The following is a 21,642-nucleotide window of genomic DNA, read 5'->3' as shown; positions in this document are numbered from 1 at the left end:
AGAACTATCGAGTCGTCGTATCCCGTGCCGTACCTTGAAGCACGTTAGCCATCCCTCAGAGAAAGCACACTCGTCAGTGAGCTCCATCTTTGCATAGAAATCCTTCGCTTTTTCGATTAGCATGGGTCTGGAAATCGGAACACCCTCTGAACGCTTAAGAGAAAACCACTCATAAAGCACGGTATCCAGCTCTTCAAGCTTAGGCTTACGAAGCGTACGCCATTTCTCTACACTCTTAGATGTCTCCGAGCTTGAATAAAACTTGAGCAGCTTATCCTTCTGTGATTTGATGTCGTAGATTGTTGATGAACCGATTTTGAATTCATTCATAATGTTGATACGCTTCTCTCCCCTTTCTAGTCGTTGGCATATGTCGATTTTCTGTTTTAAAGTTAACACCACTCTCTTCCTTTTGCTTGGACCAACTTTTGGGATTTCCATAATGCAATGCTGCAATGACTACCAGCAGCGTGGGAGACACACAGTACCCCTGTAAAATGGCGGATCAGAAGAGACTACCGACAGCGCGGGAGAGTCAGACTCCTGTTACAGGGGTTTTGAGGTGTTCCGACTTCCGACGGCGCCAAGAAGCCGAGTAGTGGCAGTTTGGAGAACTACCCCCACTGACTAACTCGGCCACCGTGGGAGACTCGGACTCGGCAACATTGCCGGTTATTGAGGTGTTGTTTTCAGAGTGAGAATTTTGCCGGTTAATAGAGAATTCCGGATATTTAGGTGCCGTTTAAACGAGTTTCCTGTATTACAAATACTTGGAACTCATGGTCAATACATTGGCGCGGATTTTGCAATGGTAATGATGGCGAAACGGTTAGCAACTTCAGGATTTAGCACATGCGCAGATAAACATAATACATTGGGAAATCCTGAAGTTGTGATCAGTCATTCCCTGTTCTACCACAGGTTGCGTTGTGGAACTCCCCAGAGCTGGCAATCAATTCAAATCACTTGAACTAACGAAAACTTCCCCTTTTACAATGGAATATCGGTGTTAAAAAAAACGAAAACGTTAAATCTTGTTGAAAGAGATGTAACTAGGTTTTTAATGGCATACTGACTGCTAAACAACCGTTCTGGCTCTGAAAATTAATTTTATATTTGTGGAATGTCAAATTTTTCCATTAATAATTACAAGTTTAATATAATAATTTTTGGTTAAAGTTTGTTTATGATATTTCAGCTTCTACCTTAATCCTATGTGTATGTCCCAATCTTTATTTTGTTCTCTGTAAAATTTATTAAAAGTAAATTCTAATCTGTGCATTTTACTTCCTGGTTTGCTGTCTGAGAATTCTTCAATGTGATTGGCAGCTTAACCAGTTTGATGAAATCACTGTTGCTGGACCCTGGTGATTCGCTTCATTTGGCCCCAGATTCAAAGTAAGGTCGGGAGAGATTAAATTGACGCCACAGTGATCGCTAGATCTTTGTGGGCAGCTTTCTTAGAGGTCAGCAGTGATCGCCGTTGCTTCGCCGCTGACCACAAATTCCGGGCCAGTACTGTATTTGTTCTAGGTTAATGGGATCTTAGCACAACCTAAGAATAGTGTCCAGTTGTTGAGTATTAAATAGTAATTCATATGTAGTTATTTTAATGTATCCTCTCAAAATGTTAGGGATCTGAAAATATTCATTTAAAATAAACTATGAGCCTCAATGCCCACAGCACTGTTACTTTGCATGCATAATGTTCAAAACATTATTTTGCATATACAGAATAAGAATTAGCAGCTGTGAACAATGCTACTAGAATTTACTTTAAGGTGTTCCCTTTCCCTATTAGTGTCCATGATTTCAGTTATCTAGACCTCACACTTCAGAATTTCCTCCCGAGACCACACGGTCTCTCTCCTCCCTTTCCTTTAAGACTCTTCTCAAAACCCACCTCTTTGACCAAGCTTTTGATCACACCTCTTATAAGAACATATAAGAAATAGGAGCAGGAGTAGGCCATTTGGCCCCTTGAGCCTGCTCCGCCATTCAATAAGATCATGGCTGATCTTCTACCTCAACTCCACTTTCCTGCACTATCCCCATATCCCTTTATTCCCTTAATATCCAAAAATCTATCGATATTGGTATTGAATATACTCAACGAATGAGCCTCCACAGCCTTCTGGGGTAGAGAATTCCAAAGATTCACCACCCTCAGTGAAGAAATTTCTCCTCATCTCAGTCCTAAATGGCCGACCCCTTATTCTGAGACTGTGACCCCTGGTTCTAGATTCCCCAGCCAGGGGAAATATCCTCTCTGCATCTACTCTGTCAAGCCCTGTAAGAATTTTGTGTGTTTCAATTCTTCTAAACTCTAGAGAATAAAGGCCTAGTCTACTCAATCTCTCCTCATAGGACAATCCCTCCATCCCAGGAACCAGTCTGGTGAACTTTCGTTGCACTCTATGGCAAGTATATCCTTCCTTCGGTAAGGAGACCAAAACTGTACACAATACTCCAGGTGTGGTCTCACCAGGGCCCTATATAACTGCAGTAAGATGTCTTTATTCTTATACTCAAATCCTCTTGTAATAAAGGCCAACATACCATTCGCTTCCCTCTTAAAACCTCCTTCTCTGGTTCAGCATCCATTTTTGTCTGATTATGCCTCTGAAGTGTAAAAGTGCTATATAAATGCAAGTTGTTTTTAAATTTTAAAAAGTTGCACTGCAGTATCTTCTATGTACCAGATATCCGGTTAAGAAAGAAAGAACTTGCATTTATATAACATCTTTCATGCTCTCAGGATGTCATAACCAACAAATTAGTCCAAAGATGTGCGGGTTAGGTTGATTGGCTATGATAAATTGACCCTTAGTGTTAGGGGGATTAAATACATGGGGTTACGGTGATAGGGTGGGATATGTGTTGGTGTAGGGGTTACGGGGATCGGGTGGGATATGTGTCGGTGCAGGCTCGATGGGCCGAAATGGCCTCTATCTGCATTGTGGGGTTTCTGTGATTTCTGTGAAATTACATTTTAAGTGTAGTTATTACTGTTTTGTAGACAAATGTGGCAGCCAATTTGCATACAGCAAGGTCCCATAAACAACAATGAAATAAAATACAAGTTAATCTATTTTGGTGGTGTTGGTTGTGGGATAAACATTGGCCAGGACACTGCCCTTCGTCAAATAATGCAACCAGATCTTTTATGTCCACCTGAACGGGCAGTTCTGTTTAAAGACTCGCCCAAAAGATGGCACCTCCGAAAATGCATTATTCCTGTGGCACTGCACTAAAGCGTTGCCCTGGATTACATGCGCAGCTCCTGCAGTGGGGTTCAGAAGTGAGTGTGCTGCTACTGATCCAAGTTGACTGCAAGTGAAAGGTTGAAGCTGACATGGGCGAAGACTCAGAACCTTTTGTTTCAGGTGAGAGAGTTATACTTGCTCCTGCCAGCTATGCAAGTTTCAATATGTGATGAGATCAAGATTTCAATAATCAATCAAAAATATGTGCAATGATGCCAAATAGTCAGTTTCATACCTAGGTCTTGGTGCGCTTTGCCATTACTGGAGTCTGGAGATTTGTACTGCCTTTCATTAGTAGTCTGGGTTTTGTTTCCAGCAGCAGTGGTTATAGAATCTTCTTCCCATCTATGTAGCTGCGCAGATACAGGGACTACTGGGATTGCTGGCAGCTTTTCTCTCCATTTTGTGCCATCTTCTTCTATTAGTGTCTTAGTTATCCTAGAAAGGCAATCACATGGTTACTGAAAACTGTTTTAAATAGTCTAAAGGATATTTCTAGAAAACACTCTTTAGTGTAGATTTTCTAATTGGGCTTTCCCAATTTTTGAGTGCAAATTGGGAAAACCTGATTGCCCAATTGGGCAGAGATCCAAAATGCTAGATCTCTGCTCAATTTTCTAATCAGATATGCACTGGCTCCAGGAAGCATTTGCCAATTTGTAGGTGGACTCATATAAATGAATGCATAATCACATCATGAGACCGCACATCATTTTCCATCATTTGATGATACAAAAGGTAGCAACATGAAATATGGTTCCTGATGCTTATATAGAGGATAAATAATACCAACATTGAGCAAATTCTTAATACCAAGCATTGGCGGAGGCAGGCATACGCAGTGCATGCATTTTTTCCCTCTCTTGCTCCAATAGCTGATTTGTATCAGGAAGGGGTCTTGCCAGCAGAAGTGGGGGGCTGGTGGAGAAGACATTTGCTTGTTTCATGTTTTTTCAGAACGAGCAGTGCAGTGGTCTGGCACTCGGGTAGATGCTCACTGTTCTCTCAGCTCTCCTGTCTATGGTTCAAAGGCAGCTACTTGCTGTTCTTCTTGCTCCCTTGTGGTTGCTCCTTACACTACTACATCTTCTCCCTGTTCTCTCTCAGCTTCTTGCTACTCTCCCACGACTTCAGGTAATTTGCTGCACTCTCCTACATCTTTTTCACTGCACTCCTCCATGGCTTCTCACCCCACCCCACCCCGCCTACCCCTGCAACAACCAAATTCTGGTCTCGACTCCATCATGCCGCTTTAAAATAGAGGGCACTATAAACACACAGAATTTCTTTAATGTACTGCTGGTTCTGAAAAAATAAGAGGCAAGCAAATGTCCCCTGCCCCCACCAAATCTTCTGCTGGCAAGACCCTTTGCAGATACAAATCAGCTGTTCTGATATTTATGGGGAGGGAGCGGGGGTTGTAATCTGGAGGGAGGTCCTGCTGAATTTAACAGCAGGACTGCATTTAAAATCTGTCACTGTTTCCTGGCCGAAAGTCAGCCAGATTCAGAGGCTCGGAGGCTGGGGAGAACATTAGGGGGAGGGGCACCAGCGAGAAGATCACAGACCGGAGAGAGCATCAGGGCAGGAAGCAGGTTAGCTTGGTGGGTTGAGGGGAAGCACTCCTACTCCTCCTGGCCCACAAGCACTGCTATAAAGACACTTACCTGCTGGATCCGGCACTTTGCGCCTCCCTTCAGCCGCCGGGTTTCCCGAGCCCCGAGAAACCTGGCCCGCAGACTATATATGTAAAACTGTGGTTAAATTTGGGGCACGCAGCCTCATTGAAGTATTTAAATGATGGACCCGCTTCAGGAGAGCAGGTTATTTGCCCAACACCCAACCTAAATGAAAGTGGGCGTGTTGGAGATGGGTGTCAGATTTTGAATTTTTAACCTCCCTCGCCCCTGCTGGGGTGTTAAAATTACCCCCCCCCCCCCCCCCCCCCCCACAAGGCTTTCGTGTTGAAAAAGAAAATCAAGCAATGCTGCTAATATGTGTTTAACTCTCAATCCCCCTTCTCAACAGATATCAATCCAACTCTTTTAAAGGGATCAATTGACTCAATCACCTATCTTATCTGGGAGTCTATTTCATATGTTCATGGTCTTGTAGCAAAAAAAGCATTATTTGAATCTTTAACCTTGTTTGAACTTATGAATTTTGTATTTGTGTCATCCAGTCTTATGTTCATTATCTAAATCAAAGTTTGCTTACTTTAGATTATTATTTTTAAAAAATATGTTGTCTCCCCTCAGTCTGTTTTTCCCCAACAAAAACTTTAGTCACTTGAACTTTTCTTCATCACTTAGGCACCTAAGGCCTAGAATCATCCTGGTCAATCTCCTCTAAACCCTTTCTAATGCAGCCAAATCCTTTATGGGGTAGGATGACCAAAACTGCATGTCACACCATTAATCTTTTTAAAAAATTCATTCATGGGATGTGGGCGTCGCTGGCAAGGCCAGCATTTATTGCCCATCCCTAGTTGCCCATAAGGTGGTGGTGGTGAGCTGCCTTCTTGAACCACTGCAGTCCGTGTGGTGAAGGTACTCCCAAACACTGCTGTTAGGGAGGGTGTTCCAGGATTTTGACCCAGCGACGATGAAGGATCGACGATATACTTCCAAGTCAGGATGGTGTGTGACGTGGAGGGGAACTTGGAGGTGGTGGTGTTCCCATGTGCCTGCTGCCCTTGTCCTTCTGGGTGGTAGAGGTCGCGGGTTTGGGAGGTGCTGCTGAAGAAGCCTTGACGAGGTGCTGCAGTGCTTCTTGTAGATGGTACACTGCAGCCACGGTACGTCGGTGGTGGAGGGAATGAATGTTTAAGGTTGTGGATGGGGTGCCAATCAAGTGGGCTGCTTTGTCTTGGATGGTGTTGAGTTTCTTGAGTGTTGTTGGAGCTGCACTCATCCGGGATGAGATGTTAAACCAAAGCCCAATCTGTCTGCTCAAGTGGATAGTAAAGATCCCACCACATTATCTGAAGAAAAGCAGGAAAGTTCTTGCAATGTCCTTCAACCCAGTGTTCTTCCTTCAACCAACATCACCATAAATAGAGTAGCTGGCATTAACTGCTGTTTGTTGGACCTTGCTGTGAACAAAATGGCTGCCATGTTCCCCTACATAGCAACAGCGATTGCCTTTGAAAGTAATCTATTGTATGTGAAGTGCTCTGGGACATTGAGAGATGGGACAAGGAACTATATGAATGCAAGTTCTCTCCTTCTGTTTTGCTTTCCAGCTGTCTTTCTTCTATAGTCATTTTTTATTGTTCAAGCATGTTTATAATAAACCCAGTCTTTAATTTCACGTTAATTACATCTAATGTTCCTGCCTGGTTTCCTTTTAAGTACTCCACGTCCAAAACCAAAATCCTTTGTTTACACTGATCCATAACAAGAAAGAGCAGTTACAGTGGAGGACCCTTAACTTTAGCTCTCTAACTCCGTATGAGGAAGAATACCTCAAAATGCTGGGAAGGGAGGCCACCAGGATGTAGGAGATGGGGAAGGAGGAGGCTTCCAGTCAGTTCAGGGTTTATTCTAAACTTCCTCTTCCTCAATTCTTAATTCTCTTACTGACATCAAAGCACATACTTAAAGCTCTCTACTATGTCACTCTTTCTATTAAAGCTACAAGTGAAGACTGCTTATAAGGATATTGTTGCAATCGTTTTTTTCTTTACATGTGCTACAGACACATGCTTCATGGGGGAAATTTATCTAGAAGGAAATATGAGCTAGAAGGGAATGCTCTGGGTAAAACATATAGCACAAGTGAGTTGGAGTTGGTGGCGGTTACAGAAGAGGAAGAGATTCCTGCTGGTCGCAGTGCCAACTTGTGTCCTGCCTCAGCTTCTGGGTATTTGGATCTAGAGATCTGTTTTTAGAAACAAGATGCCTTTCTGTGCCTCAAGCATTGGCGTAGGCATTGGAGACCATGCCAAGCAGCATGCCTTAGATGATGACATGGTTGGAAACATCCTAGAGCTTCATGTATGCAGCCTTACATCACAGTTATCCCAGAGTGGAGCATGTGTCAATTTCACAGACAGCTGCAATGGCATTCCTGGCCTGTGCAAGAGGCCCTAAAGCAATTTGGGTTCCACCCATGAATGTTTAGGTTTCTGCCACAGAGGCCCGAGTGGAATAAGCTCTTCCTTCCAACTTTGATAGGCTTGGAGATTGACTCGAGAGAACAAACGAGGCAGGGCTTCACGCATTTGATTGGTGCAATTAGATCTGCAGTCACATCGATCAGTGGCCACGGTGAGGCAGTTCCTAGTAGCAGAGGCATGGCTGGAATGGTCATAGATGATGCTGCTATCTTTCAGGATGCCAACGCCTTCAAACCACTCCTCCAGCCCCCTACAAAGCTTGCATAAGTTCTAGAAAGCACATAAGCCTGGACTGCCCACACAAAAGCGGTAATGGCATATACTGCAACAGATTTATCTTGGGACTCAGCTACCCTGAGGTGAGGTGTCATCTCAGTTTCAAGAGGTGACCCTCACCTATGCACACTGAGCAGCCAGTCATCTCACATACCCCTATATTGAGACAGAATCTATATGAAGCAACAGGCTAGTTTTAAGACTACATGTATCACACAGTTATCAAGGGGAAGCATTGTGGAAGCAAAACCTAGATACATGACCGTATATTAATTTGTTTATTAATAACCTGGTTGTGCTGAATTTTAACTGTGCATGGGGAATGCTCTTGCAAAAGTCTGCTGCATGTTTCATCAGGTGCCACAGACAGCATATTTGTGAGTTACATGGAAAATTTGTGGAGGTTGTAGGGTAGATGTAGACAGGGTGATTAATGAGGTGGCTACATTTCCTACTTAAGAGAAGGTGCCATATTGTTGAATGGTTCTAGCAGTTGGGAATAGGTTCTCCTCTGCAGGCTCTTCAGGGTGCTGCTGCTCCCCTTGCTGCACTTGGGGGGCTTTCCTTCTCCAGGGCACCAGATTATCACGATCCTTGAAATCGTAGCTGGGCAGCACAGCAGTGCGCCCCCAGATCTATCTGAGCACCTGAAGTGCTGCTTCAACATGGCAATGGTGTGCTCGGTGATTAGTTGGTATGCAATTTGTGATAATAATAACAACTTCCGGGAAGTTATGTCATCACTTCCTGTCAACTGTGAACTATGAACTGTGTACATACCTCACTTCCTGTCATATGTCACTTCCTGTTGGACTGGTATAAATACTGGACTGTTCAGTATTGTAAGAGGCTTCTACCAGAGGCATGATAAAGACCTCTCTTGTATATAGTGTGTTTGTAAGTTGCTTAAAGCTTACCTTAAAGTTACTTGATGTGTAAGACTCCTTTTCTTACATCAATTTAAGCAACTTAGTATTTACACTCACAAATACTAGACCTTCGGACAAACTCGGAGTTAAGGATCCAGGGAACCACCCATCATGGAGAGAATCCTTAGACCTATTCGTCTGGACTTGGACCCGAATACACCAGCAGCTGGCAGGGTATGGAAGCATTGGTACCGTACTTTTGAGAATTTTCTGGATGAATGTGAAGCGGATGCTCCTACTAGATTGAGGATACTTATCAACTATGTGACCCCAAAAGTGTTCGAATATGTTGATGAATGGGATAATTACGATGAGGTGATTCGGGCACTTAAGAAACTTTATGCCAAGACTCCAAATGAGGTCTATGCTAGACATCTACTGGCCACAGCCCAACAAGGGCCAGGGGAATCGATTAACGAATTCCTTATAGAACTTCGCAGGCTCAGCATAGATTGTAACTTTCAGGCAGCCTCAGCTGAGCTGTACCGCGAAGAAATGATTCGTGATGCTTTCATCTGCGGGATTGCCTCTCCATTTATACGCCAGCGTCTACTAGAAAGTAAAACACTTGAGCTACAAAAAGCTTTTGACCTAGCTTGTTCTCTGGATTTGGCCAAGAGAAATGCAGACCTCTATCAGCTGCCCAGATCTCGATCTGCTGCTGTAACTGCAACCAGACAATTCAAGCGGTCTCAGGTGAACCCTATCATGGGGGAATCTAATTCTGATAATTCTGATGAAGAGGAGGATGACCCCACTTTAGCAGCCTCTTGGCAATCTAGGAGGGACTGCTTCTTTTGTGGAGATGCTTTTCACCCTAGGAAAACCTGCCCTGCTCGCAATGCAATCTGCAGTTATTGCAAAAAAAAGGACACTTTGCTAAAGTTTGCCTATCAAGGGCCTCTGCGAGGGCCAATCCAGCTAAGGCCTACCGAACTGCCCCAATTAGGGCCTATCAAGATGCTCCAGCTAGGACCTATGAAGCTTCCTCTCGAGCTCTCTCCCGAAGAAGCACACCGAGAGTTTTAGCCACTCTCTGTGCAACGACACCAATTACAGCTGCTTGCCCACAGAACCTGTCTCATGCAGCTACAAAAGTTTCAATTAAAGGGCATACCTTAGATGCCTTAATTGACTCAGGAAGTACTGATAGTTTCATTAAGGAACAGATTGTTGCGAAATTGAAACTACATGTCTTCCCATCGGACCAGGCAATTGCGATGGCTCAGTCATCACTGAATACCAGAATCTCCGGCTTTTGTATTGTTGATATGACACTTAATGGTCGCATGTATCCCTCCACCCGACTTTCGGTACTCAAGGACTTATGTAGTGATCTCCTCTTAGGGCTGGATTTCCAGAAACAGCATAAGAAACTCACTATTGAGTTCGGCGGATCCAAACCTGGTCTTACTATTTCTAATATACCGTCTAAATTACCGTTTTGTGCATTATCAGCAGCTTCACTGGATGAACCCTCATTATTTGCCAGTATTCCGCCTCGATGCAAACCAATAATAACGAAATCGCGGCGCTTTAATCAGGAAGACCAATCTTTTATTGAGGCTAAAATCTCTCGACTTCTAGCAGAGGATATCGTCGAACCATGTTCGTCACCCTGGCGGGCTCAAGTCGTCATTGTCAAGAACCCTCTAAAACCTCACAAACAGCGACTATGCATTGATTATTCGCAAACCATCAATCAATATACCGACTTGGACGCCTACCCATTGCCACGCATTGATGATATGGTTAATAAACTGGCCGAATACAAAGTGTTCTCAACTTACGATTTAAAAAGTGCCTATCATCAGGTACCCTTGAAGGTCTCCGATAAGCAGTACACGGCCTTTGAGGCTAATGGACGGCTGTACCAATTTCGGCGCCTCCCATTCGGGGTTACTAATGGAGTGGCTGTCTTCCAATGGGCAATGGATGGCCTGGTTAAGCAGGAAAACCTAAGGGACACTTTTCCCTATCTTGATAACATTACCATTGCAGGTCACGATCAACAGGAACACGACGCCAACCTCCAAAAATTTCGGGATGCCCTCCATCGCCGTAATTTGACCCTGAATGAATCCAAATCTGTTGAGTCGCAACCGACCCTCAACATCCTTGGCTACTGCGTAGGCAATGGTATCATTAAGCCAGACCCAGAAAGACTTCGCCCGCTCCAAGAGCTCCCGTCACCTAAGAATCCGGCTTCTTTACATCGGGCTCTCGGTCTGTTTGCATACTACGCTAAATGGATTCCTCATTTTTCGGACAAAATCCAACCCTTGCTGCATGCTAGATCATTTCCACTGGGAACAGCGGCTGTTGCAGCCTTTAACCTTCTCAAAAAACAGTTGGAAAAAGCGGCTCTTCACTCCATCGATGAGAATCTCCCTTTCGTGGTTGAATGTGATGCCTCGGAGGTGGCGATCTCGGCTACTCTGAATCAGGAAGGTCGTCCTGTAGCATTTATGTCCAGGACCTTACAAGGTGCCGAGCTACATTATCCTCCGGTTGAGAAAGAAGCCACAGCCATCATAGAGGCAGTACGGAAGTGGAACCATTTTCTAGCTCGCTAGCACTTTACATTGATCACGGACCAACGATCAGTCGCCTTCATGCTCGATAATCGAAAACGAACCAAAATTAAGAATAATAAAATACAACTTTGGAGGATGGAACTGGCCTCTTTTGATTATACCATTCTCTATCGGCCTGGCAAGGAAAATGTGGCCCCGGACACCCTCACACGGGCATTCTGCTCCACTATGTCATCCTCTACTCTCATGGATGTCCACAATGGATTGTGTCATCCTGGCGTTACGCGCATGCTACATTTCGTACGATCACGGAATCTCCCTTTTTCCACTGGAGATGTAAAGAAAATATGCTCAGAATGCCGGCTTTGTGCGGAATTAAAACCTCCGTTCTTCATCCCCTCAGATGGTATACTCATACATGCAACCCAACCGATGCAACGACTTAGCATCGATTTTAAGGGCCCAGTGCCCTCTTCAACTCGGAACACATATTTGCTCACCATGATCGACGAATATTCACGTTTTCCGTTTGCCTTCCCCTGCTCCAATATGCTGGCGTCCACAGTAATCTGCTGCCTTGAGCAGGTATTTTCTCTGTGGCATGCCGGCTTATATTCACTCAGATCGGGGTCCATCCTTTATGTCAAGGGAACTCAAGGACTACCTCTCAGAACGGGGAATTGCTACAAGCAAAACAACACCATACCATCCCATCGGAAATGGGCAGGTAGAGAGGTATAACGGTATCATCTGGAATTCCATACGTCTCGCTTTAAGATCTCGGGGCCTACCAGACCAGCAATGGGAAACAGTGCTTCCGGATGCATTGCACTCTATACGGTCCCTGCTTTCTACAGCCACAAATACTACACCTCATGAGCGGTTCTTTGGATTCCAGCGTCGCTCATCTCATGGGACATCACTCCTGTCGTGGCTAACTACTCCTGGACCTGTATTACTCCGAAGATACATTCGGACGTCTAAAAATGACCCTCTCGTAGACGAGGTCGAACTAACCGATGCCAACCCCACCTATGCAAACATACAATATTCCGACGGCCGAGAATCTACCGTATCATTACGGGATCTGGCTCCCTGCCCACCAGGACCTAGTGGGACATCGGGTGATGGCATTTCACCAGGAAACTCTTGGGACCTATCGGGTACCCCTCTCCAGGATCCTGATCGGACACCAACTAGCTTGGTGCCAGTAGAACCCCCGTACTCAAAGTTGCGACCCTCCCAGTACCGCGCATGAAAGTACTGATCCGCCACAGACCAGCTCTGCACTTCCCTCTGAACAGAGGCAGTCCGACTTTGAACCTATTGGGGCTCGTACACGGAGCCATGATCTCCCCAACCCTTCACAGGGTAATCCAGGCCACACAGACTCTGACCAATGGCCAACCGCATGTAAGCGGACCAGCGACCCTCTACGACGGGAACCCAAACGGGTGCGACTCTTCCTCGTTCGGCGGCTGCGGAACAAAAGGTAGACCACAGCCTCCTAATCCTGCAGGAGGGAAGAATGTGATGATAATAATAACTTCCGGGAAGTTATGTCATCACTTCCTGTCAACTGTGAACTATGAACTGTGTACATACCTCACTTCCTGTCATATGTCACTTCCTGTTGGACTGGTATAAATACTGGACTGTTCAGTATTGTAAGAGGCTTCTACCAGAGGCATGGTAAAGACCTCTCTTGTATATAGTGTGTTTGTAAGTTGCTTAAAGCTTACCTTAAAGTTACTTGATGTGTAAGACTCCTTTTCTTACATCACAATTTATATCTGTATTCAGCTGGTGTATTTGCATTCCACAGAGGTGTCATAAGTCATGGCTGCTGAGGAGAGCCTTGATGTCCAAAGAGCTACTCTCAGACTTATGCCTGATTTTCCTCCGCTATTCTAGCCCAAATTGGGCAGGATAGTGGCAGAAGCAGGAGGGTAAGTCTGGCAGCGAGGCAACCCAGTGTCTCTCCATCCTAACTTACTTTTGTTAGCACAACGCAGATTATGGGGCAATATAACAGAATAAGATGGGACAGAGTAGATAGAAGCTGACTATTTAAGGGATGAAGAATATGGGACCATATATACAAGATTAAATGCAAGAGATGTGGAACAGAGGGCAGGAGAAACTTCTTTACACAGACAGTTAGAAACATAGAAAAATAGGAGTAGGAGTAGGCCATTCGGCCCTTCGAGCCTGCTCCGCCATTCAATATGATCATGTCTGATCCTCTATCTCAATATCATATTCCCGCTCTCTCCCCATACCCCTTGATGCCTTTTGTGTCTCAAAATCTATCTATCTCCTTCTTAAATATATTCAGTGACTTGGCCTCCACATGCTTCTGTGGTAGAGAATTCCACAGGTTCACCACTCTCTGAGTGAAGAAATTTCTCCTCATCTCAGTCCTAAATGTCCTACCCCGTATCCTGAGACTGTGACCCCTCATTCTAGATCCCCCAGCCAGGGGAAACATCCTCCCTGCATTCAGTCTGTCTAGCCCTGTCAGAATGTTATACATTTCAATGAGATCCCCTCTCATTCTTCTAAACTCTAGTGAATACAGGCCTAGTCGACCCAATCTCTCCTCATGCGACAGTCCTGCCATCCCAGGAATCAGTCTGGTGTACCTTCGCTGCACTCCCTCTATGGCAAGTATATTCTTTCTTAGGTAAGGAGACCAAAACTGCACACAGTACTCCAAATGTGGTCTCACCAAGGCCCTGTACAACTGTAGTAAGACATCCTTGCTCCTGTATTCAAATCCTCTTGCAATAAAGGCCAACATAACATTTGCCTTCCTAACTGCTTGCTGCACCTGCAAGTTTGCTTTCAATGACTGGTGTACAAGGACACCCAGATCCCTTTGTGCATCAGCATTTCCCAATCTAGCACCATTTAAATAATACTCTACCTTTCTGTTTTTCCTACCGAAGTGGATAACTTCACATTTATCCACGTTATACTGCATCTGCCATGTATTTGCCCACTCACTCAGTTGTGAGACTGTGGAATTCAATTCCATAGTTGGTGGTTGAAGGAGATTGTTGAGGCAGAATCTTTGTCAATATTCAGGATTAGATTGGCTTAGGTGTATGAAGGAAAAGGGAATGAGGGAGGGGATATGGAAATGTGATGAGGATTATTTGCTCGTTTGGAGGGGTAAATGCTAACAGACTGGTTGAGCAAAATATATTTCCTACCCCCTCCACCTGCAGGGACTACCACCAGCACCCCTTCACTGCCTGCTGCACATAAATGCTAGTGAAGAGACTGGGCCCAGGTTCCCAGCTCATTTTCTTCCTGTCCGTCCCTCTCGAAGACTGCCAAAGCGAAGATTGATGGTCGTCCCCGGGGTTGTGACGGGAAGGTCCCAAAATATCCTGATGGAGGGAGGGGGCCTAGTAAAGGCCTTTCCCCTCCAGTTTGGCCCAATCAATTACCTGCTGAAGGTATGGTGGACTGCCTTAAAGCAAAGGCACTGTAACAACTGCCTGGGAAATTAGCACTGACTTCAGAATGCACTGCTGATGGTTGCAAATAAGATGAATATTGAGAAAGTGAAATCCTTTCCTATTCACACAGATAGTGACATTGTGCTAAGAAGCATTATGGGCCATATGAATGCAGTCTATAAAATTGCATAGTTGCTGTTGGTTGTCCAAGAGGAAGATGAAGTTGCTCACTAGAGCAAACAGGTATTGGTTTTTTGCCCACATCTGTGGATAACTGATTGGTTTATGCGTTGATGTCCCCAGTGACATCCTGAAATGATCCAGAAGCATAAAAGTTAAAGGCAATTGTAACCTTGACATTCACTTGCAGTTCTGTGCCTGTGAAACAGTTTGGCTGCAGGTTTGCTTGGCGCATATGGCATAACTTTGTCATGGCATGCCATGTAAATCACTGGCACTGCTCCTTTGAAGAATGGCGATACATGCCTCTGTTTAGATTCTGGTGTGGGCGAGTGCGGAGTACTTCGGGTGCAGCCTGAAATTGCTCCATTGAGCCTCCTGTTTCAGCAGTAACTTCCTGCACCATCACATTCCCCAACGGAAATGTATACAATGTGAGAAATGGATGGAGATAAGGTATGACTGATTCTGAGTCAGAGTCATAATGGCACAGAAGTAGGCCATTCGGTCCATCGAGTCTGTGCTGGCTCTCTGTAGAGCAATCCAGTCAGTTCCATTCCCCCACTCTATCCCCATAGCCCTGCAAGTTTATTTCCCTCAAGTGCCTATCCAGTCTCCCCTTGAAAACATTGGGCTGGATTTTGTCAATGGGGAGCTTTTGGAGGCGGGACTCCCACTTGTTGGGTTTTAGTCCCGCCTCCATCGACTTGTGGCCAACCCATGCTATTTTCCCTTGATTGACCTTGTTAAGGCCGCCCAACGGGCTTACCAGGCCAATTAAGGGAAAGCCAGTTACAGGTGACGTCAGCGAGTGCCGTTTCATCTGTCAAGAGCTTTTGACAGATGAAATGTCATCGTTTGACAGCTCTGTGAAGCTGTCAAACACTGACAATCTGTCTTCTAAGTTGTGCCTTTACTCAAGACTCAATTAGAAAGCCTTCCTGACCAGAAAGCAGAAGGCTGCAGCTTTTGACAGTTCAGCAGCCATTCTGCTTTCTGTGCCGATGATCTGAGGGACTCCCGAGACCTGAAGGGAGGATGCCTGCAGGAAGAAGTAAAGGTAAGTAAAATTTATTAAAACACTTTTTACATACACCTCACACACTTACCTTTGCACATATGCACCCGTTACTCACCTACACACCGGACATCTTGGCCCCTCCGTTCCCCCGCAGACCGACGGCCTGTCTCGCTGACCCTGTCGAGGTTTGGAGCCATCGGGAAGCCCACACTTCAGGGCTCAAAATAGGGATCAGCCAAAAAATTGCCTGTTAACTACCTGTTATTTGGCATTAATCCCCTTCCCGCCTCGAGAAGGCGGGACCCGGCGCAGGTCGGCTACCCGCCTCCTGGCAAGATGGCATGGACGCGAGTTGGGCACCCGCCCCCAAATTCTACCATTTTCCTGGCAGTCCTGCCTCCCCAGGGCTGGCAAAAATCGAGCCCATGAGTTCTCTGCTTCCACCACTTCCAGCGGCAGCGAGTACCACTCGCTGCGTAACATTTTTTTTCCTCATATCCCTCTGTATCTCTTGCCCAAAACTTTAAATCTGTGTCCCCTAGTCCTAGTACCATCAACTAGTGGGAACAGCCTTTCCCCATCTAGCCTATCCAAACCCGTCATAATCTTGTACACCTCTATCAAATCACCCCTCAACCTCCTTTGCTCTAATTAAAACAAATCCAGCTTCTCCAACCTGTCCTTGCAGCGAAGATCCCCCATCCACTGAACCATTCTGGTAAATCTCCTCTGCACCCTCTCAAGGGCCTTCACATCCTTCCTAAAGTGTGGTGACCAGAATTGAATGCAATACTCCAGTTGTGGCCTAACCAGTGCTTTATAAAGGTTCAGCATAACTTCTCTACTTATGTACTCAATACCTCTATTTATGAAGCCCAAGATCCCATATGCTTTGCTAACCACTCTCTCAATATGTCCCGCCACCTTCAGGGACCTATGCACATTAACTCCCAGGTCCCTCTGTCCCTGCACACTCTTTAAAACTGTGCCATTAAGTGTATATTGCCTCTCCCTGTTCCTTCTGCCAAAATGCATCACCTCACACTTCTCTGTATTAAATTCCATCAGCCACTTGTCTGCCCATTCTGCTAGCCTTTCTATGTCCTGTTGCAGTCGATTGGTATCATCACCGTTTGCCACACCCCCAAGTTTGGTGTCATCGGCAAATTTAGAAATTCTACTCTATATTCCAATAACCAGGTCATTTATATACATCAGAAAAAGGAGTGGCCCCAGCACTGACCCTTGGGGAACACCACTGTCTACCATCCTCCAGTCTGAAAAACAGCCATTTACCACAACTTGCTGTTTTCTGTTCTTAAGTCAATTCCTTATCCAAGCTGCCACTGACCCACCTATTCCACGAGCCTCAATTTTGTTAACCAGCCTTCTATGTGGTACTTTGTCAAACGCCTTCCGAAAATCCATGTAGACAACATCCATTGCATTCCCTTCATCAAAAAATTCAGTTAGATTAGTCAAACACGATCTACCTTTTACAAATCCGTGTTGGCTCTCCTTAATTAGCTTAAACCTCTCCGAGTGCCCGTTAATTTTTTCCTTGATTATTGTTTCTAAAACTTTACCCAACACTGATGTTAAACTGACCGGCCTGTAGTTACGAGGATTGTCCTTACACCCCTTCTTGAACAATGGTGGCACATTTGCCATTTTCCAATCCTCAAGCACCTCCCCCGCATCTAGGGAAGATTGGAAAATTATTGCAAGCCCTTCTGCTATTTTCTCCCCCAATTCCCTTAGCAACCTGGGATGCAAGCCATCTGGACCAGGTAACTTATCCACTCTAAGCATACCCAGTCTTTCTAGTACATCCTGTATCAATTTTCACCCCTTCCATTGCTTCTACCTTTTCCACTTCTACCGATATTTTGTCAGCATCCACCTCCTTGGTAAACACAGATACAAAGTACTCATTGAGTATTCTAGCCTTGCCCTGTGCCTCTAAGCATATATCAGCTTCTTTGTACCTAATAGGCCCCACCCTGCCTCTTACTACCCGCTTACTGTTTACATGCCGGTAGAAGATTTTTGGGTTCCCTTTTATGTTAGCTGCCATTCTACTCTCATATTCTCTCTTTGCCAATCTTATTTTCATCTTCACTTCCCCTCTCAACTTATTGTATTTGGTCTGGTTCTCCCTTGAAGAATTCACCTGGCATTCATTACATAGAAACATAGAAACATAGAGATAGGAACAGGAGTAGGCCATTCGGCCCTTCGAGCCTGCTCCGCCATTCAATGAGATCATGGCTGATCTTCGTCTGAGATCATAGCTGATCTTACCAGTTCAGTACCCCGTCCCCGCCTTTTCTCCGTAACCCTTAATCCCCTTAGCCTTCAGAAATATATCCAATTCTCTCTTGAAAATATTTATTGAATTAGCCTTCACAGCCCTCTGTGGCAGGGAATTCCACAGGCTCACCACTCTTTGAGTGAAGAAATTCTTCCTCATCTCTGTTTTAACTGATTTGCCCGCTATTTTTAGACTGTGGCCCCTGGTTCTGTGCTCCCCGGCCATTGGAAACATTCTCTCTGAATTCAGCCTGTCCAGGCCTGCCATAATTTTATATGTTTCGATGAGATCCCCTCTCAATCTTCTAAACTCCAGTGAGTACAAGCCCAAACTATTTAATCTCTCTTCGTAGGTCATTCCCGCCATTCCAGGTATCAGCCTGGTGAATCGCCGTTGCACTCTTTCCATGGCAAGAACATCCTTCCGCAGATGGGGCGACCAAAACTGTACACAATACTCCAGATGCGGTCTCACCAGCACTTTGTACAGCTGTAGTAAGGTATCCCTATTCCTATACTCGAACCCCCTTGCTATGAAGGCCAACATACCATTTGCCCTCTTAATCGCCTGTTGCACCTGCATGCTCTCCTTCAGTGACTGGTGCACAAGAACACCCAGGTCCCTCTGCACTTCCCCATCTCCCAATCTATTGCCATTTAGATAATAATCTACCCTCCTGTTTTTACCCCCAAAGTGGATAACCTCGCATTTATCCACATTATAGTGCATCTGCCACGTATCCGCCCATTCCCCCAACCTGTCCAAATCGCACTGTAGCCTCCTGACATCCTCATCAGAGCCCACCCCTCCTCCTAGTTTAGTGTCGTCAGCGAATTTGGAAATATTGCATCCAATTCCCTGATCCAGATCATTTATATATATTGTGAACAGCTGGGGTCCCAGGACAGATCCTTGCGGCACCCCGCTGGTCACTGCCTGCCACTCCGAAAACGAGCCGTTTATTCCAACTCTCTGTTTTCTATCTGCCAGCCAGTTCTCTATCCACGTTAATACTTTGCCCCCAATTCCATGAGCCTTAATTTTGCATGATAATCTTTTGTGTGGAACCTTATCGAAGGCTTTCTGGAAGTCAAGGTACACCACATCCACTGGCTCTCCCCCATCTATTTTACCAGTTACTTCCTCAAAAAATTCCAACAGATTAGTCAAACACGATTTACCCTTTGTAAATCCATGTTGACTCTGTCCGATCCTTTCCCCATTTGTCAAGTGCTCCGCTATTTTATCCTTAATAATGGACTCTAGCATTTTGCCCACAACCGATGTAAGGCTTACTGGTCTATAATTCCCTGCTTTCTCTCTACCCCCCTTTTTAAATATTGGGGTAACATTAGCTACCCTCCAATCCACGGGTACTGTTCCCGAGTCAATGGAGTTCCGGAAGATGATCCTTAGAGCATCTGCTATCTCCAGGGCCACCTCCTTAAGTACCCTAGGATGTAGTTTATCAGGCCCCGGGGATTTGTCGGCCTTCAGTCCCCTCAACTTACCCAACACCATATCCCTAGAGATACTAATTTCTGTCAGCTCCTCCCTCTCATTAGTCCCTTTGTTTGCCGATATTCCTGGGAGGTTATTTGTGTCCTCCTTTGTGAATACAGAACCAAAGTATGAATTTAATTGGTCTGCCATTTCCTTATTCTCCATTATATATTCTCCCGAATCGGACTGCAAGGGACCGACTTGGGATTTTACCAGTCTTTTCCTCCTGATATACCGATAAAAGCTTTTGCAGTCTGTCTTTATGTTTGCTGCAAGTTTACTTTCGTATTCTATTTTCCCCTTCCTGATTAATCCCTTTGTCCTCTTTTGCTGTATCCTGTACTGCCCCCAATCTTCCGGTCTGGTGCTTTTTTTTGCCAGTTGATATGCCCTTTTTTTTAATTTTATGCTGTCCCTAATTTCCCTCGTTATCCACGGTTGAGTCACCTTTTTAGGTTTATTTTTATGCCAAACCGGTATAAACATGTTCTGGAATTCTTCCATTCTATCTTTGAATGCTTGCCATTGTCTATCCACTGTCAATCCCCCCAGAAACACCACCCAATCAATCTTACCCAATTCCCGTCTCATACCCTCGTAATTCCCTTTATTTAAGTTCTGGACCTTAGACTCTGATTCAATTTCCTCACTCTCCATCTCGACTGAGAGCTCGATCATATTATGATCGCTCTGACCCAAGGGGCCTCGTACAAGAAGATTGCTGATAAGTCCCTTCTCATTGCACAATACCCAGTCTAAAATGGCCTGATCTCGAGTCGGCTCCTCGACATATTGGTCCAGATAACCGTCCCGAAAACATTCCAGGAATTCCTCCTCCTCAGAATTTTTACTAATTTGGGTAGTCCAATCAATATGTAAATTAAAGTCACCCATGATGACAGCTGTGCTCTTATCGCACGCTTCTCTAATTTCCCTTTTTATGCCTTCCCTCACCTCCATATTACTATTTGGAGGCCTATATATCACACCCACTAACGTTTTCCTCCCCTTGCTATTTCTCATTTCTACCCATACAGATTCCGTTTCATCCGAGTTAATATCCTTCCTTTCCATTGCATTAATCCCCTCCTTTACCAGCAATGCTACCCCACCTCCCCTACCTTTTTGCCGATCCTTCCTAAATATTGTATATCCCTGGATGTTAAGTTCCCAGCCTTGCCCACCCTGCAGCCACGTTTCTGTAATCCCAATCAAATCATACTTGTTTACCTCTATTTCCACAACTAATTCATCCACCTTGTTCCTAATGCTTCTAGCATTAAGATACAAAGCCTTCAGGCTTGCTTTTTTCACACTCTCATTATGAATTAGTTTGGCCCTTTGTGTTTCTCTCCTTTGCTTATTGCTTCTCACCTTTCTACCATCTATTTCTGACTTCATATGACTTCCCTCTTTTCCACTACCTAGGTTCCCATCCCCCTGCCAAATTAGTTTAAATCCTCCCGAACCGCCCTAGAAAATATTACCCCGAGGACATCGGCTCCCTCACAGTTCAGGTGTAGACCGTCCCCTTGGTACAGGTCACTCCTCCCCAAGAACTGGTTCCAATGCCTCAAGAATTTAAATCCCTCTCCCTTGCACCACTGCTCAAGCCACGTATTTAGCTTATCTATCTTATTCTCTCTAAACTTATTAGCTCGTGGCACTGGTAGCAATCCAGAGATTACTACCTTTGAGGTCCTACTTTTCAATTTAGCTCCTAACTCCCTAAATTCAGCTTGTAGGACCTCCTCCCTCTTTTTACCTACATCGTTGGTACCTACATGTACCACGACAACTGGCTGATCCCCCTCCCCCTTCAGAATGCCCTCTTTTTTTGTTTCATCATCTTCTCAATCTCCCTCGTCATCCAAGGAGCCCTTGCTTTGGTTCCCTTACCCTTCCCTCTTGTTGGAATATACCTAGCCTGTACTTGGAACATCTCCTCCCTAAAGATCACCCATTGTTCCGTTACAGTTTTTTCTGTCAGTCTTTGGTTCCATTTTACCCTGGCTAGATCCTTTCG

General features: G+C 45.0%; 1 protein-coding gene across 5 annotated transcripts in view; it reads right to left on the bottom strand.

Annotated features, from left to right (window-relative positions):
• LOC147115157 (sperm-associated antigen 1-like) overlaps positions 1-21,642 on the bottom strand; it is a 169,773-nt gene that overhangs the window by 34,428 nt on the left and 113,703 nt on the right. For all 5 annotated transcript variants that reach the window (XM_085993451.1, XM_085993453.1, XM_085993452.1 and 2 more), the window contains one exon: positions 3,502-3,704. In XM_085993451.1, coding sequence (XP_085849577.1) covers positions 3,502-3,704 — 203 coding nt within the window. The remainder of the gene's footprint in view (positions 1-3,501; positions 3,705-21,642) is intronic.

Source organism: Somniosus microcephalus, chromosome 7 (assembly GCF_052327205.1).
Source record: "Somniosus microcephalus isolate GS21.2 chromosome 7, FLI_Smic_1.0, whole genome shotgun sequence".
In the NCBI taxonomy this organism is placed as follows: Eukaryota; Metazoa; Chordata; class Chondrichthyes; order Squaliformes; family Somniosidae; genus Somniosus; species Somniosus microcephalus.
Note: the sequence above shows the minus strand (reverse complement) of the source record. Positions and strands in the feature narration are given on the sequence as shown.